This window comes from Mastigoproctus giganteus, chromosome 3 (genome assembly GCF_048544385.1).
Source record: "Mastigoproctus giganteus isolate SK-2022 chromosome 3, ASM4854438v1, whole genome shotgun sequence".
Lineage (NCBI taxonomy): Eukaryota > Metazoa > Arthropoda > Arachnida > Uropygi > Thelyphonidae > Mastigoproctus > Mastigoproctus giganteus.
Genome location: NC_143577.1, coordinates 24204086 through 24223269, shown reverse-complemented (window position 1 = coordinate 24223269; position 19184 = coordinate 24204086). Strand labels below are relative to the sequence as shown.

Below are 19184 nucleotides of genomic sequence, written 5' to 3'. Positions count from 1 at the left end.
CCGGAATTTGCTACAAATGTGGGTTATCGAAGTGATTAGGTTGGGGGCGAGTAATCGCATCTTGGAAGAACAGATGAGAAATGTAAGCGGGATCTTTATGCTCGTTGGGCAAAACAAACATTTACTTACATCTCCATGCCTAAGTGCTCGATCATCTTACACGAACCTTCTCAAGTGAACATCTGGACTTTTTCCACAGCGCACTTCTCGCACACGCGTGCAAGGTTTGGCGCCATCTGTCGGCAGAGTTAAGTAAATACAGGACCAAAAAATGCTGAGATCAAACAGTACCTTAAAAGTTGATGAAGAAGATTATTTTTTTCTTAAATATTATTCGGCATATAGATTGATGGGAATAGAGGGCGCCTAAAGAGGTGGTACTAGATCTAAATCACAAGCGATCTCGATAGGTCTGACTGGAAGAAGATTGAAGTAATATGAATGGTCCAAATTGTTATATGCGATCAAAATTCCATCTTTGTAGAACGCAACACCCTCCATCTCTACTGGACCCTCTTCAGGTCGGCATCCTTCGAGAAACCATGGTAATGAATATTAGATCGAACTCAACTAGGTGGAGGAGAAACTACAATCATTTGTTACCAAGTAGGGATCGTCTGCTGGTATAGCCCATACGTGCGAGCGTGCTACGCATGGTCATGCCAGATATTGTTCCGGGTTGGCCCATGTCGTATTGGGTAGTCAACTCTTCAACAGTGCTGCGCCTGTACGAGTCGTCGTCGGACCCGGCGCTCACCTCTATCATCAATCTTTCGCTGACCTTTGCAGTTTTTCCCGTCAGGTCGTTGTTTGACCATTTAGACGTCAGTCCTGGTACACTTTAACAACGGCGGCTCTCGAACACCCCCACCAGTTCAGCCGCTACCTTGATATCTTCGTGATTGACTTTCACCCAAAGACCATTCTTATAATCCTCCTTGATATTGAAATCAACCAGATTCCAGTTACTAAATCATAAATATCTAGAACTCAGCTTCTCAAATATCCATTACAAATTCCTTAAATACTGATGTCCAGGTTTCTCCATGGAGAAAGCTAGTTAAAAATTCTTCTAAAACTCAGTCCTGTCTTATATCTCGCAAAAAGGATTCTTCTGCTCTTATGCTCATCTTCGATGACAGATTTCTAGAGAAGATCATGGATTACCCTAACTTCTAATCTCTCTTGGCATAAGCATATCACAAATCTTGCTTCCTCCGCATCTCAATATCGGGTTTTCTCTTTAGCTCTTGGCGTTACTTTTCTTCCAAACAGCTGTTTAATCCTCCCTACCATGGAATATTGTTCTCACATCTGGGAACGTTGCCCATATCCACTCCTCGGGCTTCTAGACTCCTTTAAAAGAGGGCAATAAGGTTAATTAACTCCCATCTTTTGTTCTTTGTTCTTATGGACGTTCTGTTTCTACCGCATGCCTTTTCTATAGATTCTTCCATGGTCACTGTTCTTCTGGATCCAGCTTCTATAATTCTCGCTATCTTCGAAACCAGTCTGAACCTGTGCCACAACCAGTCAACATCCTTCTACTGTCCAACTTCCAAATCACAACACCAACTTTCCTTCTTCCTCATTTATTCATTCAACTTCTCAAATCCACCATCTCAATGTCTCGGTGTTCTGATGTTATCGTGGGTAAGCGCCAACAATCGTACCTCATTCAGAGTCCATCCGAAGAGTCATTGCATAAATCTCAAATAGATGTCTGGTGTTAAATAGAGTAATCCATTATAGGTAAAAAGTCGCAACCACGTTTGCATAATGTTCATCTGTGTTCTAAAATAAAAAAATAAATAAATAAGAAAAATAAAACAAACTGAGCATCCATTAGCTACTCCTGGTTAGCTAAAAATTACATCCAGCCAGAAACATGCACTCCAAGTCCAAAAAAAAAAAAAAAAAAAAAAAAAAACGGACATCTTTTTTTTCTTTTTTGGGCAAACGTTAATTAAGTTTCTTATAGTTTGAAAAAAAAAATGGGGGGGGGGGGGTGCCATGTTAATTCTAAACGAACGCTGAAAAGAAGCATCGAAAAATAAATTCCAACTTGATGACAGATCAGGTTTTGTTTGCCCTGCGATTTTTTCCACCATCTCTCTCTCTCTCTCTCTCTCTCTCTCTCTATCAGTCCACTCTCGATATCCCAGTGATGCTGGAAGAAGCAGGAATTTGAAAATAATGAAAATTTTTAAGGAATTTATCTTTTAAAAAAACTCACAAAAAAAAAACTATCGACATGCCGGTTGTTAATTGGTCCCCGTGAAGGCGACAGGGTCATTTATCAATGTCAACAGATGTCTTTTTCTACGACGTCAAGGTCACAGTGGGAATGTACGCCTACTGTAAGTGGATAAATTCTTAAGGGATGCAACAAGACAACCCTCTGATAAATTATTTCTCGTCAGTGTTGTCAGGAAAAATTATCAGACTAGAGAGACGCTGTCCCAGAGTGCGACATTGGTTATTGACCATGACAGACGCTAGATGGCAGCACAGCAACCCCCCCCCCCCTGTTAGTGTTCATTACTTGGAGTGCACTTGTGGCCTTGGATAAAGAAAGATAAGAGATCTAGCTACTCGGGAACTATCCAGAGCACTCGTGGGAGAGAAATATTCGCTAGAAATGAATTTTAAATTTAATTAATAGAAAAAGATAATTATTTATTTGTTTGTTTATTAAGATTATTACTAAAAACAATACCATTCTTATACCACGTGAAATTAATAATATAGTTTATTAAGCTAATCGCCTAAACATTAAGGTAACGTTTCAGGTATCTTACCGGTACCCGTCATCAGACCGTGCTGCTGACAGACTCCTCTTGCCGATGCTCCCAAAAACTTGATGTGCATACTCTGATGTTCAGAGAGCATCGGCAGGAGGAGTCTGTCAGCATCATGGTCTGATGATGGGTATCGGTAAGATACCTGAAACGTTACCTTAATGTATAAGGGAACCACGTAAATTCATTCCCTAACTATGTTTGTTTATTTGTTTTAACAGGTGGTACAAGAAAGATGGCGTCAGACTCATCCCAGTGGTCCAGAGGCCTGATATTTTACAACTGAGTGGTTCCCTCTATTTTCAACAAGTTACAATAAGAGACAGTGGAGTTTATGTTTGCATAGTTAACAATACAGCTGGAGAGAAGAGGATGGAGAGTATATTGAGTGTTACAGGTATCTATTTCTATAGCAATGTTAATTTAAGATGCACTAATCTTTGCATTTAATAGTACACCATCCCTGTATATTCTCCAGGGATGGTGTCCACCAGAAAAACAAGGATGGAGCAAATTAATCCCAGGAAATATATGACTGAGTAGTGTCATTTATTTTATGGATTAATGGATCAGCAGAAAGAACTGATGCAGAGTCAGGAAAAAGTGTTGCGTACAATCAAAAGTGTTGTGAAAGCAAAAAATAAAAGAAGTACAACTGAAATTATGGTAGAAATGCCAGATCAGCGAAAATTCGGTATGTGGGGCATTTAAGATAAAGTAGACAGTGTAACGCGAAACTCAAACTCCACCCCCACCCCCGACAACAACACGCGCCAGCAAGAAATCGATAACGTGAGCACGTTCATCACAGAACTGAATGCGGACTAAATCTCTCAAAGAATCTGCAGTCTGGTATTGATAATAAAATGATGGTACTCGCCGTTCTGTACTTCATTGTCTCCTTTTGTCAGAGAAAACTAGTTTTAATGATCCGGAGTGGTCTGATACGAGGTTTGTTTGGTATCTTCTAGATTTGTTTGGATAGTGACACGCCATCTTGAAAATAGTTTGAAGAAAGGTCGTGTTTGAGGTTTTTCCACTGCTCAACGATTTCATTTGGAATCATCAGGGATGAGATACTAATCAAGAAAACCATTGTGAGGATTCGTAGAAGGGGAAAGGTGCCGATGAAGCAAAGTTGGGAAATTCTAGACGTGGATAATTATACGTCCCATTTCTCGTTCCCTCAGGCTTAACGACAGACGGGTCCCTGTATACTCAAAGGTGTCATTAGAGGTCATTAATTAAATGCTCTTTCCTGCCGATTACGTCAGTTTTAGCAATTATATTTCCTTTTTTTTTCTATTTTCATTAGTTTATTTCCAAGTCAAATGAAAAATCGAATTTGTTCTCAAAGGAACTGGACCAGTTCAAATGTAAATGATGTCATATTTTGTTAACATCATCAAAGGACACTCGCTAATTCGCCGAATATAATCCTACTTTTCCCCAGTGTACATAGAAATCATTTTTAGATACACACATGCAGTTTATGGCAAGAATTGTTTTATGTATATTCTAAATTGCATTTTTAAAAAATTAATTAAATTTTATTTATTTATTAACGTACAAATCTCATTTGTACACGTAGCTGAAAGCGCACGGTTTGCTGGAAAAAGGCATCGATCCATCTTTAGGCAAATCACGAGTTGCCTCGGTATTGAAACGAAATAAACAGCACGACTCCATTACGAAGTGTACCTCAATTAATGTGTGCATCGCAGCTATCTGTTGATGCACACATTACAAATGAATAGAGGCATAAGTCTCCTTAGGAAGAAGTGTTGTTTATTTGAAGTAAAAGACTGGGGCAATTCGTGGTGATCTGCGTCACTATATAACTTCCGAATTTTGCACCAAACTTAATTTCTTCTTCTCTTACGTACACCAATAAGGCTTTTGCCAACTACTGTACATTAATGCTTAGCGCTCGTATATCTTTGAAGCTTTTTCTTTAAATTTAATGAAATTTAAAGAAAAAGAAAATAATAAAAGAAAATTTGAAATATTTATCGAATGTGCATGATCCGTTTAAATAAAGTCTTATATATATTTGTGATTCTACTTCTGAAGGCTGGCAATGTCTTTGAACATGACATGTAGTTATTTTATCTCTCTCTCTCTCTCTCTCTCTCTCTCTCTCTCTCTCTCTCTCTCTCTCTCTTGCCTTAATTTTACCCCTTAATTCAATGAGAGCTAATGGAAAAGGTTCGGTGTCTACTTTCTATGAATAATTCTAATAAAAAAAAAAAAAAATCTCGGCTAATTACTTTATATTTTAGAAGATTTTCCTCTTTTTTTTTTTTTTTCTATCAGTCTTTTTCTTCTTCTTGAGAGTTTTTTATATACACACTTATGAATTATTAAAGAAAATCTAATTAAGTCAACTTTATGAAAATGTATTCTCATCCTGTCTCTTGCATTCTTCCTTCCTTTGAGCTCCAGGCATTTTAAGTTGTTTAAGCAGTTATTTGAAACTAAGTTTATTTTGAGCAAAAAAAAAAAAAAAAAAAAAAAAACAGATACAAAACTTTCGAAATAACTTTGAAAAAAATATATTCGAATTATTTCCGAGAGAAAGAAAGAAAGAAAAAAAAAGGGGAAGGATGTGCTATATGAAGATTAAAACTACTGATTAATATGTTTCATTTGATGGCATCAACGATAAATAATAAATGTAAAGTCCACAGATGATGAAAAGTAAAATAGAACTTTACAACTTTTTATGAATAATAATATTATTATTATTTATTTCTTTTATTTAATTATATATTGATTGAAATAAAAAGAAGATTCAGCGAAGAAATAGTCTATCTTTTTTGGCTACTTACTTATAGTTCTAGTTTATGCTTATACACCAACTACCAAGATGAATACAGATCTCTGAAAGGTTTCCATGGTTACTGTTACCATGGCTACTGTTACCATGGTTATGGTAGGCACGGCAACAAATGAAGTTGTGCTTTTCCTTTAGTTTCGTAGACATTCTTAAGTTCGATATTTTAATTGAAAATAATTAATTGAGTTAATAAGATATAAATTAATTGAGTTAATTTATAAGATATTTCAATTGAAAATCTTTATTAATTAAATATTGAAAATTAATTCTAATTAAAAATGCCTTTTAATAATCTATAGTGAAGATATTTTTAATTTTACAGATCCTTTGAAGGCACATCTACATCCTCAGAGAGTTCTGGTGGATTCTGACAAGTCAGCTACTCTAAGATGCAATATTTCTGGCTATCCCATTGATTCTGTAAGTTGGGTCAAAGATCAAATACCAATATCGGAAGATGCGGCCAGAATCCAGTTGTTATCACAAGAAATGCTTCGAATAACTTCGGTCAGGAGAGAAGACAAAGGTGTCTATCAGTGTTACGTGAGGAACAATGATGATTCTGCCCAGGCATCCGCGGAACTCGCACTTGGAGGTAATCTTCAAGTAACTAAAAGAAAATCGATACATTCCAGGGTGTATATAGATTAGCTTACATTTTAATGCCATGACTTCGAGTACACTCTTTTCCTTTGTTAATTTCCTCTGTATAAATGAAACTCAGGATTTGTTATACTAGATAAGTAAGGAAATCAATGAATTGAAAAAATCAGCATTTTTTAAAACTCGATTGATGCGCCATCTTTCAGTAAAAAAGTGAAGCTTTTTTTTCTTCTTTTAATTGACTTCTAAAATATGTTTTCCCTCATAGCTTTTTGATATGATAAAGAGTTATTTAAAAAAAAAAAAAGCGAATATTTTTGACAGTTCTCCTGGGGTGGTCACTTGGCAGATCGGCTTCACAGTTCTCTAATGACCACAATATAGCAGCTGACAAATTTTTCCTGATGGTTGAATAAAGGTTTCTAATTTTCTGGCCAGTGAGTGCGTTGTTTTCTGGGTTTCATAAATATTAAATTTTTCTCTACTTCCGAAAAAAATAACTACATTACGGGGATTTATGTTGGTTGCTAGGCAACACTTGCGGATTTTGTCGACAAGATTAGTTTTCTCTGCTATTCAAAGTTTGTTCTATAATAAGCAAATAGATACAAAATAGCGAATGTTGTTTCTAGACATATGTCAGAGTTCATCTGTTGACACAAACCTTCCTTTTAGGGACGTGAAATAAGCTTTAGGAAAACTTGGTGGAAGGAAAAAAAATATTAAAACAGTTAACACTTTCAGTGGAAGGCTTGGTGATCAAATTAAATGCCAAGCTTGAAGCTGTGTCTACTTGCCCATCTTTAGCAATACTCACCTTAGCAGGCCTTAGTTGCCTGAAGCAAATTAAGAACTGTCACTTCCACCGTGCTAATTTGGTTAGTACATATGGCCCACCTTCCATGACTCTGACGGGAGATGTCGCTGCTTAAATAATGTCATTCAGGATTAGAGTGAAATGTAAGCTGAAACTCTCTCGAAGAATGTCAAAGTATCCACAAGAAAATAAAAATTGAAGTATGATATATTCGTTTTAAGAATTAACCTTGCATATCTGAATGCCATCAAATGGCACTACGATCACTGTGTGAAATATTGGAGTTTTTAGAATACATCAAACCATCAATTATTAAGTAGTCATCAATAAACATCACTTATTGATGGTTATTGTTGATTCTCTCAACTTTTTTTATATTTTTGTAGCAGTAATAACGAGTTAAAAGGATATTACGAATGTCAAATACCTTTTTTATCGTTGTGGAGAAGGTAAATTAATTATGATAACCATTTTCTTCATTCAACATTTCGCTTCTAAAGTTTTGTGATTAAAATATCCCTTTTTTTTATAATTCTAAAACTGCATTACGTCGAGAAAAAAGCTAAAACAACAAAACCTAGTTTTTTGTCCTACCCTCATTATCTTTAGCATCTCGCGTACATTTCTGCTAGAGACAGCGAGATTTTTTTTTCATTCATAATTAACTTTATAACTGCATAACATTAAGAGTCTAAATAAATTTTCGCTGTAGATAATGTAATCCTATATCTCAGCTGTGAAAGGCCCGTTATTTACCAAAACTGTTCCATATGTAAAACCACTATTAGTCGTTCTATTGGAACACTGAAATATTAAGAGAACATGGCTATGTTAGCTTTTACGCTATTCATTATATTAAATTTTAATTAACTACCGTTTATTTTCTGCTTAAGAGAACTCTAAAATATTGAAGAGATATTCCAGGTATTCTAACAAGTCAGAGAAGTACTTACGAAGAGTGCATTCCTGAAATTCAACACACAAAAAAACACCCTGCTACTTTTTCAATGGTGCAACATCATTTGGTTATTATGATTATATCATAATAAAGTATTTTTGGTATAGATATTACAAATTATTAAGACAGGAATAGATAGTTAAAGAGAAGTGAATAGCAGGGCAATTTCAATAATTTTAACAAAATGGAATAATTAATACAAAATTTGCAAAATATCTGTAGCTTCCCTAATAAATTAAAATATTCAAGCTGGTTGGAAGTAAATATCTTTATATTAAAATTTTTATTCAATGTATTCTACATTCTTAATATGTATCTGATAGTTTTATAATTAATGCAAATTTATTTCAGCTATTATTATAAATAATTAAAATAAACTGAAATATATAATAAATTTATTGCTATTTAAAACAGTCTTAAGAATTTTTAAAAACAATTTTTAAAATTTGTGTAAATAACTTATAAATTTAATATACACTCTTTTATTTTTATATTTCAAGATTTATTACAATAAAATAATTATTGTAATAAATTACTATATTTTTAATGCCATAATTGAAGATTTATTTAATCTAAATAAAATAATTATGCTATAATTTTATGCAATATTTGAATGTTTTTTAATCTAAATAAAATAATTATTGTAATAAATTACTATACTCTTTTTATGCAGTCATGGGTAATGCATAAGCATTTCCTTATTTAAAAAATTGTTAAATTATTTATTTTAATTATTTAAATCAGTTTCTATTTTTAAAGTTATTTAAATTAGTTTTTATTTTCAAAATTATTTTTAATTTTTAAATTATTTCAATTAGTTTTAGAATTATTTAAATTATTTTTAATTTTTTTAATATTTATTGATTATTTTTTAAATTATTTTAAATTTTAAAATATTTTAATTATTTTATATGCACCAGGTGGCGCGGTGATCGAATTCCCTAATTCAGTGTTTAAATTTCCACAACGTCTATTGCTTAATCAGCCAATATATTATATATAATATTCTAATTAACATTTATCATTAATAATATTAAATTATTATCATAATGTTTTATTAGAAAATGACATTAATTAATTAATAACTTTAAGTCAATTTAGCTTGAAGTATATTAAAAGATCATAACATTAATGTTAAAATTCTAAGTTATTTGAAGATATTTGAACCATGACGTCATCACTTGATTTTACATAGTTGTTCACGTGATTGATTGTCTTCTGTCCATAGAAACTTGTAAAAAATATGGCTCCTGTATTTAATATATATTATAATTTTTAATTTTTATTAAAAATTATTTGAAAAATAAAATATTTTTAATTATTAATACTCAGATTGATTTTTTTTTTAAATTTACTTGTTAATAAATATAAATTTATGTAGTAACCATTTTATTAAGATTGTTAGTATATTTAATACCACTCGTATACCACCTGATATTAATACATTAAGGTGACGTTTCAGGTATTTTACTGATACCCATCATCGGACCATGCTGTTAAGAGAAATAAAAAATAGAAAGGGTTACAAATTTCAATATATTACAAACATAATTACCAATATTACAAGAGTGGTATTAAATATAGTAATAATTTTAATGGAAAACAACTGTCCATGGGAGGGATGCACTAAATGTCAAACCCAGTTTACTCAGGGACTTCTGCCCTGAACTTAGTTATATAATTTTATTCCTGCAGAGACTGCGCCAATGTTTCTCGAGACCTTCGCAGAGCAGACCATCCAACCGGGGCCAAGCGTCTCTCTTCTGTGCATCGCTTCCGGGTCGCCTTTGCCGCAAGTCACGTGGTCCCTGGACAGCTTCGGCGTTCCCGACAACGAAAGGGTGCGGGTCGGCGACTACGTTAGCCGAGGCGGTGACGTCATCAGTCACGTGAACATCAGCAACGTTCGTGTGGACGACGGAGGGCTGTACAGCTGCACCGCAAAGAACGACGTCGGAGAAATTCGCCACTCGGCAGCGCTGAACGTGTTCGGACCACCCGTCATCCGACCCATGCCCGATCTATCTGTGGTTGCCGGGGAAACCATGACTGTGAAGTGCCGCGTGGCAGGGTATCCAGTGGCAGAGATCATCTGGGAGAAAGGTACGCTCTTCGTTTAATTAATCGAAATGCTGTCAGTCCCCACACGACTGACGGCGCCGGAAATACCTTTAGAAGAATTACGGTAACTCCGTCTACGGTGACTCGAAGCTTCTTAATGTCAAAGACCGAAAGGAAGTTTGCGAAAGTGAATTTAACTAAATAAATTAGCCTCGACATATGACAACAATAACACACTTGACGTTGATGTTGGCACACTGCTGCCACCTACAGAACATTACTGAAAGTGACAACCGGATATGCGTCACTTTTTTTTTCTTTAATTTTAATTCTGTCGAAGTTACTAATTCGCTTTGTAAGTCATATTATTATTCCAGAAATAATCAAATAAAATTAAAATAACTTTTAATTTCTTCTAAAAATAGAATATATAAACCACACCATTTTGTATTGGAATAAAACCCAGTTTTTAGATTTAGATTTTTATGTTAAAATGTTGATGCCGTCCAGGATTAACCGCCAAGGCAACGAAGGCCAAGAGGGGTTAGGAATTGCGTGCACTTCTCGGTCCAGTTGGTATTTCTTTGCCTTTTATGAAAAGCCAGGGTTGCCAAATGATTAAATCTCCAAACCTCGGTTTACTTCGAGGTAATAAATGAAAGATTTAGCTGCTTTGCTCATTTGGTCATTTTAACGCAAAAATCCATTACATTCGTTGAAACTTTGTCTTAGAAACAAGTTTCTATTGGCCAATCAAAGAAAACCTGCACTTTGTTGCTTAGTTTCTTTGACCCACAGTGAGTCCAAAGAACTTAATCTTGTTCACAACAACGGTGTTTATTCTGAACAACATTAGCGACTCGTTGATAAAAAGTTTCACGGTTCATATATGAAAGATCACATTGAGTGCCAATTCACTGTACACTGTTGCTGGATTCAGAATTTTCAGATTTCTTATTCAAGAAACGTTGAGATGCAATTCGTTAACTCGACTCGATCCTGGAGATTAACAGATATTGTAATAATACTTTTCTGCCAAAGATTTGATGGAATCCCATCAAGTGCACGTTTTTCTTGATCTTAGCATTGTGGTTGTAACCTAACTCTTTGAACCCAATGCTAATACAGCTTCCTTCTATAAGAAGATGAAGAGAAGAGTGAAGATTGGTTTCTTACGGTAATATCCATCCTATTTGCTGATGGACTTGGTCTTAACACGAACACTTCGCCTTAGATCTGCGAATCCAAGACTCAAACAGCTTGGATTCGACTCTACTCTGGGTGTATCATTACATCCTTTGCTCTGAGCTTCTTGCTTCAGGTGGTCTTCACTTCTTGAAGTTAAGACCACCTGAAGCAAGAAGTTAAGAATCTTAGGTTTATGGTTAACTCTTTGAAACCATTGCTAAAACTGCTTCTGTTTTTACTAGATGGACGTCGCCTTCCTACAAACCGCCGACAGCAGGTATTTACTAATGGAACTCTTGTCGTGGACGAAGTTCAGAGATCCGAAGACGAAGGGGTTTATTCTTGTTCTGCACGTAACTCAGATGGAGCTACAGTCGATGGAACTTTAAAAATTACAGTCAAAGGTAACAGAGTATAAATGCTCCAAGAATACAATTTCACGGGTAATCTTCCATTCATTTTCTATTCCATTCCATTTATCTGTTTTGTAACTTCTTAAGAGTTCAATTCTTTTGTTTATAGAGAAGCCTGTAATCCTTCCATTCACTTTTCCACCCGAGACCCAGAAGGAAGGCATGAAAATTCGAGTGGTGTGTGCTGTAGCCGCCGGTGACCCTCCATTTCGATTGACGTGGTTGAAAGACGGACAGCCTATTCCCCCTCACGAAGACGTCACCACTAGAGCTCTTAGCGACGACTTCAGTTCTCTTACCATTAACAGCGCATCCCCAAGGCACAACGGACAATACACTTGCGTCGTCAGTAATGTGGCCGCTACTGTCAACTACACGGCATCCCTCACGGTCCAAGGTACGTTGCTTGTCTCAGATAAAGTCACAAAATAATGTTCACACGCACGCGTGTCGAAGTTTCAAAAAGGAGAGAATCCGATGAACTGTCAGCTTGCTTTTAGGGTTTCAGAATTTCACTTTTGTGGGAGGAGCGAACGCTTGAGTACGTGGTGTACGCGGTTGACAACTTGGCTCAACATAAAAGAAACAACATTGGAAGATACCAGTTCCTTTTTCTATTTAAGACATCTAATGCGAATAAATCACGTTCTTTATGATTGTGGTTAACGTTGAAAGAAATATCAAATGAGTGCATCACTGATACATGAAGAAGGTCCTTGCAAAAGATAGGCATTTAATTGTCTTTAATCTTATCTATCATTTTTCAACAGCAAATTGACTTCAGTATTAAAGTATTAATCAACAACTGTATTCCCCAAAACAAACTCACTCTTCTAACTTTCAGCAATTTGCATTTATTTTAATTTTAGGAAAACATAACTTAATACACTCACTGTCCAAAAAATTAGAAAACTCCATCAGATACCTAGTGGAATTCATGCCATGACATGTATGAGCTGTAATTCGGGCAAAAGATTGTCCTACTACATACACTGAGTGATCACTGAATTATGACCACCCCTATGAAAACTGAATGCGACCCGTTGACCACGTGAGGTACGAGAGTGCGCAGTTAATCGACGTCAGTGGTTCAGTAGGTAGTAAAATTCCGAGCGTGATGGGTAAAAGGAAGGATTTATCGGACTTTGAGGGTGCTCCATGAGCTAGTGCCTTGATTTCCCAAACGGCTGAACTGGTGGCCCGCCGTAGATAAAGTGTACCAGGATTGGCGTCAAAATGGTCAAACAACGATCGGACTGCAAAACTGCAAAGGTCAGCGAAAGTTTGATGTTAGAGGTGAGCGCCCGGTCCGACGACTCATACAAGCGCAGCACTGTTAAACAGTTGAGTACCCAATACAACATGGGTCAACCTTGAGCAATATCTGGTATGACCATGCGTCGCACGTTCGTACGTATGGGCATATCAGCAAACGACCCCTATGGCATCCTCTCCTAACCAAGGTTCATCGGCGTAAAAGACTCGTCTGGTGAAAAGCGCATGCAAGTTGGATGTTGGAAGACTGAAAGAAGGTGTGCTGGTCGGATGACTCACGTTATTTACTCCACACTGTGGATGGTCGTGTACGGATTTGGTGTCAACAACACGGGACTCTTCATCCAACGCGCATGGTATCAAAACTGCAGGCCGGTGGAGGCGGTTGTGTGGTGTGGAGCATGTTTCATTGGCAGGAACTTGGACCCCTTGTGCATGTGAAACAACGTATCACTGATCTCCGCTATCGTCAACTGCTTGCTGACTTTATACACCCCGCTATGTTACATTTTTTCCCGAATGGCGATGGTGTCTTCCAAGATGACAATGCTTCGAGCCATCGGTCATTTGTTGTGCAGGAATGGTTTGAGGAACACAGTTCTGACTTCCAGCATATCGATTGACCTCCGAACTTCCCCCGACATCAATCCCATGGAGCACTTGTGGGACACCATGGAAAGGCATATCAGGCGTCTGGATACACCTCCAACCTCCATTCCTGCATTTCTGACTGCATTACACACAGCTTGGTTGGCCATACCTCCAGAATGCTTTCGACATCTTGTGGAATCAATGCCTGACAAAAAAACAGGCCTGACAGCGGTGAACTAAGCTCGATATAAGGGTGTCTATAAGATTCTGTGGCAAGAACTCCCATTCTTCCACCAGCGCAGACCGTAACCCACCAAGTGACCGAGGAGTTGGCTGTCGTTCTGCAGTCCAACTACTAAGGGCATCCCACAAATGTTCGATCTGATTTAATTCTGTGATCGTGCTGGCCACGGCAGTCGTTGGATATCTTCCGTTTCAAGATACTCTGCACCAGTTGAGCTCTATGTGCAGTGGCGTTGTCGTGCATGAAAAGAAAATCTGGGTCGATCGCATCCCTAAAAAGTCGCACATATGGTTCGAGGATCTGAAATATCAAAATACCCTATCAAAAACATGAAGACGGGTGCAACCGCAGATCATTATTCCATCCCACACGAGAACACCGCCTCCACAGTGACTGGCCCTTTTTCTGATATTGGAGGGATGGTACCGCATTCCTCGTTTCCTCCAGATGAATCTGTTTGTAGGGTAAGACGGGACTCATCAGAGAACAGAACTGTACCCCATTGTCAGGGCTCCAATCACCTGTTCATGGCACCATTTTCGACGAGCTCTGCAGTGCTTTGAGGTTAATAGGATACAAATCACTGGATTCCTTGCATTGAATCCACTTTAATTGCAACATTGAATTGCAGAATTGAACTTGAATTGCAGCAACCTCAAGAAGCAGTTGATGACCTGTTAGATAACAGTCTGTTCTGGTTGACCTAGCCCTCGGGCGACCTTGGCCAGCTCTTCTTTTAAGTGATGTGGTCGCAACCCGTGTTTTAATAGGCATGAATAATTTGCATAATGCGCGGCTCTATTAGTTGGTAGATCTATTTCTATTGGATACTCGTAATTTGCATACCAGGATTCCTATTACATCAAATATTCGCCTTCGGTAACACTCTTCTCAATAAAATATTCATGAAAAACATTTTGTACTATTAATTTTGTCAAGGTAGTGTAGGAGAAAATATCGAAATTATAATTGTCTTTGAACATCACAATTTATTCTACTGTACGTAAAGAACATTAAATTGTGCCTTTTTCAGTTCCTCCAAGGTGGCGAATCCAGCCTGCAGATGCTAGCGTGTTAATTGGAAGAACGATCACCCTCCACTGTCAGGCGGAAGGTTATCCCCAACCTCAGATTCGATGGGAAAAAGCTTCAGGTACGCCTCGAATGAGAAATCCTAACAGTATTTAATTATTTTTAGTTATTTTTAAATAAAATAGGTAAAAACAAAAATATCAAAGGCTATGTCCTCCTGTTAAGCACAGATGGCAACCAGTTCCAGGCATACGTGTTTCCATTATGAAAGAGAACTCTTTTGAGGCTTTGCTTCGATGAATCAGTAAATAGCCTAATTCTATTCATTGGTAGAAAATTCCAAAAAGTTCAAACTGAAGGAATGGTGTTTCAATATCTCATTGTCTTTTTTCGGAAAAATGGGCAACCAATTCTTTTTCTCAATGTCTATACCATGAAAATGTCCAAGACTGAGGTCCAAGAATCTGCGGCCTGTTCCTGGGTCGCAGATTCTTGGACCTCATTCTTGACCCTTCTTCGGGTGGATTCAAATCTCTCATTAGATCCTCGAGACCCCTTTATGTATACAGCTTCTTATTCAAGAAAACCAAAAGCAGATCTTGTTTTCTTATTCAAGGTACAACAGCGAGGGATTACAGACCAATTAGTACCAGTTACCATCACCAGGTTTTTGAGAATGGTTCACTGACTATTCAAGATATCACTCAAGATGATGGAGGATTCTATCTGTGCCAAGCAACTAATGGAATTAGTCCGGGTCTGAGCAGCGTGATTTCTCTTAGCGTACATGGTGAGTATCAAGACATTTCGCTTCAGTTTTGGAAAATAAACTCGTCCAGTGTCTAGTAGTATTCATTACACCCTTTTACCACTGAAAGTATCGAAGAATTACGCTTAATAATCGCATGGCCTTTGCAATGGATTATCTATTTCATTTCTTTTTTTAGTTGCCCCAAGATTCGAAACCAAATTTCGAACTCAGATGGTGAAGAAAGGCGAAGACGTTACTCTCACGTGTTTGGTGACAGGCGATCCGCCGCTGAGCATATCTTGGACACGTGACAAACAACCGCTGAACATTGACTCGGAGCCAAGGTGAGCGAAAACTACAACCTTTTTTTCGGGAGTCAAAATGCGTATTTGTACTTTACTTACTCAAGAAATTCTCAACAGTAAACATCCCTTGCAGGTTCCAAATCTCCCAATCTGCTAGTGGGAACATGGCCATGAGATCCGACCTCATTGTGCTATCCGTAGTGAGGATTGATTCGGCACTATACACTTGTGTGGCTGCTAATACCTTTGGACAGGACGACACCAATATTCAGCTCATAGTTCAAGGTTAGTAACGATCGGGACAACACCAATTAGAACTATATTTTTAAATAGAATTGTAATGTTTATTCTATGGTTGTTTGTTGTTGCTGTGGGAGTTTAGGTGCGTTCCATCTTAGGCCAATATGTCTGTAAATTGCGTTTGTTCTGTGGTCGATTTGCTGTTTCTGGATGGAAAACCCGAGTTTCCTGGAGGAAAAACCATGCTACCCTCACCTGAGACCGACTAATTCGGCCACATTGTGAAAAAGACCGATAAAAATTCCTCGCATCATTAACTGGATTCAATCTCGGATCTTTTTCAACCAGTGTGGAAAGGATGGTGATTATACCAACTGTGGTATACCCACGAGGGCATAGCACAGTTGGTATAATCACTGTGCTATACCCACAAGGACATATCCGCAGAGTTTTCGTACAGACTTCAACTTCTGTTTGATGTTATTCAGAGATGCTTGATAATCCCTCTCAAAACTATTTAATTTTTTTTTCGAAAGTTCTTCTCTTACAGTTTTAAAGCGAAAATAATTCTCCTCTAGAAGAATCTTAATCCAAGTGATAATGTTTGTGGTGGAATGTAGATAACTTTGCAATTCGAGTTTTATCGGATATTTTATAGTTGAAACCAATTTTATCTTTCTCCGCTCGACGCTAAAACATCGTACAAAAGCAATTAATGGTTTGATAAATTCCTCCTCTCTTTGTCTTGTACACTTAACCACTTTCAAAAAGAGGATTTACTATCTTCTCTTGCAAGATAAATTGGGATGCAAAAAAACTGATGAGAAGAACTTTCCATTATCTTCGATAGAAACAATTTTTTGGCAGAAATTATACTATCGAACAGCTCCTTGCGTATTGGTGTTATTTAAAATTAAAACTGCCATATTAGGACCATAAAAGAACGATCTCATCTGCCCATGTGTTGTTGTTGTAGGGTTTTAGGAGCATCAGCGACTAAGGCTATATTGCTCCGTGTATACTGTTTGTAAATTGCGCGTGTTCTGTGCTCGATTTTCTGTTTACTGGATGAAAACCTGAGTTTTCCAGAGGAAAAGCCACGTTATCCTCGCCTGAGACCGATTAACTCAGCCACATTGTGGAAAAGGCCATAAAAATTCTTCAAGTCATCGGAGGGACTCGAACTCAGGTCTTTTCCACCTGGTGTGCTGCCTATGAGCATTATGTCCATAGATTGTGTATGTTGTCTGGTCAATTTTCCTGTTTTGCTGGATAAAAACCCAAGTTTCTGAGGCTAGGGGAAGGGACCTGTACTGTACATGCCAAAGATTATCCACAGAGTGTAAAACGCCCATAAAAGTTCCTCCCGTCATTGATGGGGGTTCGAACCCAGACCTTTTCATGGGCAAATGAAACTACTAACTTACATATACACCATGGACACTTTACCCATCGATTAATCTGTTATTGTCGGTATCAGGTGAAGTATGGTTTTCCCTCCCGTAAACTCGGGGTTTTCGTCCAGAAAACAGAAAATCGACCACAGACAATATACACGGAGCATTATGGCCTTAGTTGCCGATTCTCCAAAAACCCCATGACAACAACAACTGAAATTTAACGCGTTGCCATTGTAACTGTTGAAGTGCGATTCCAATGAATCAAATCTAGCACGTTGCCACGTTAACTGTTGAAACAGAATTCCGATGGATGAAATCAAGTACGTTGACATGGTAACTATAGAAACACAGTTCCGATTATTGAAATCTTAACATTTTGTCATGGTAACCGTTGCCTTTCATTAGAAAGACTGGTCCACACAAACATCATTTATTTCTTTAATTTAAATTTTGGTTCGTGTTAACTGATGCTTAATTATAATTTTTTTTTTTTTCTTTCTCTGCTCCAACCTCTCCAGAACCACCAGATCCACCCCGTGAAGCTCAAATAGCTGGAGTTGGAAGCCGGTTTGTGAAAACAGTGTGGGAGCCCCCGTTCAGTGGAAACAGTTTGATCATCCGTTATTGCATTTACTACCGAGAGAACAGTAAGTGTGGATCCTTTGTCATTTTGCACTAACATTCAAATATTAAAGATAAGAACACAACTTATTTTTTATATTGAAATAGTCAAATTTTACCATTACATTTAGGATTTGCCAAAAGCTTGTAAGGGTCAGATAAGTGTATGTTCCCCAATAAAATTTAGAGCAAATCTCTTTATGGCAAACCTGCACCTACTCTAGAGTAATGGTCAGATACCATTTTTCCATTATGGATCGTTGCCACAGAATAAGATGAATCCGTTGAAAATTTTGAAGGAAATTTAAAAAATCGAACTTGCGATCGCAACACCATCTGTCGAGCGATTCTTATTGGTGAAGTCCATTCTTGCGACGTGTGGTAAGCAGGGTATGATTATAATTAGATTGTATTTCTTCAATCTATTGTAGGTGGCAGACCATGGATCTGCTGGAGATGGATGAAATTTGAAATAGTGTCCATCACCATGCGAACACGAAAAAATAAGTTCCAAGAAGGGACACAAGGTGGCGCTTGGTATATGAAAGCAGATGTGACTAGATTCGCAAGAAAAACTAACGTGTAACTGGAAATGAAGGATCTCACATTATTGGTAATTTAAGGAAAAATTAAATCGAAAATAATCCAGCCCTGTGATATACGTGTCGCGCCATCTGGCGGCTCTCAAATATAAAAGTGGACAATTATAGAACGATACTGAAATAAATAAAAAACAAATGTTTGTAAAAATAAAGCAATAAAAATAAAATAAATAAATGTTAAAAATGAAAGAATAAAAATAAATAAATGTAAAGATAAAAATAAAATAAATAAATAATAAAATAAATAAAGTGAAAACTAAATATAAAATAAATAAAGTGAAAACTAAATATAAAATAATAATTATAAAATTGAAAGAAAATAGAAAGAAAATAAAAATAAAATAAAAAATAAATATAAAATGAAATAACAAATATAAAATAAAAATATAAATAAAGGTAAAAAATTAAATAAAAATTAAAACAAGCAAAATAAAATATAAAAT

The 19184-nt window shown here is 36.8% G+C and overlaps 1 protein-coding gene across 5 annotated transcripts in view; it reads left to right on the top strand.

Annotated features, from left to right (window-relative positions):
• Nucleotides 1-19184, top strand: part of LOC150087807 (cell adhesion molecule Dscam1-like) — a 228024-nt gene that overhangs the window by 188497 nt on the left and 20343 nt on the right. For all 5 annotated transcript variants that reach the window (XR_016546728.1, XM_090369206.1, XM_090369205.1 and 2 more), the window contains exons 6-15: nt 3023-3198; nt 5963-6235; nt 9714-10121; nt 11510-11671; nt 11790-12077; nt 14824-14943; nt 15439-15612; nt 15770-15917; nt 16012-16163; nt 18037-18165. Coding sequence is in view for 4 of the 5 variants with exons in the window: in XM_090369206.1 (XP_090225332.1) it covers nt 3023-3198; nt 5963-6235; nt 9714-10121; nt 11510-11671; nt 11790-12077; nt 14824-14943; nt 15439-15612; nt 15770-15917; nt 16012-16163; nt 18037-18165 (2030 nt within the window). In the remaining variant the exon portion in view is untranslated. The remainder of the gene's footprint in view (nt 1-3022; nt 3199-5962; nt 6236-9713; nt 10122-11509; nt 11672-11789; nt 12078-14823; nt 14944-15438; nt 15613-15769; nt 15918-16011; nt 16164-18036; nt 18166-19184) is intronic.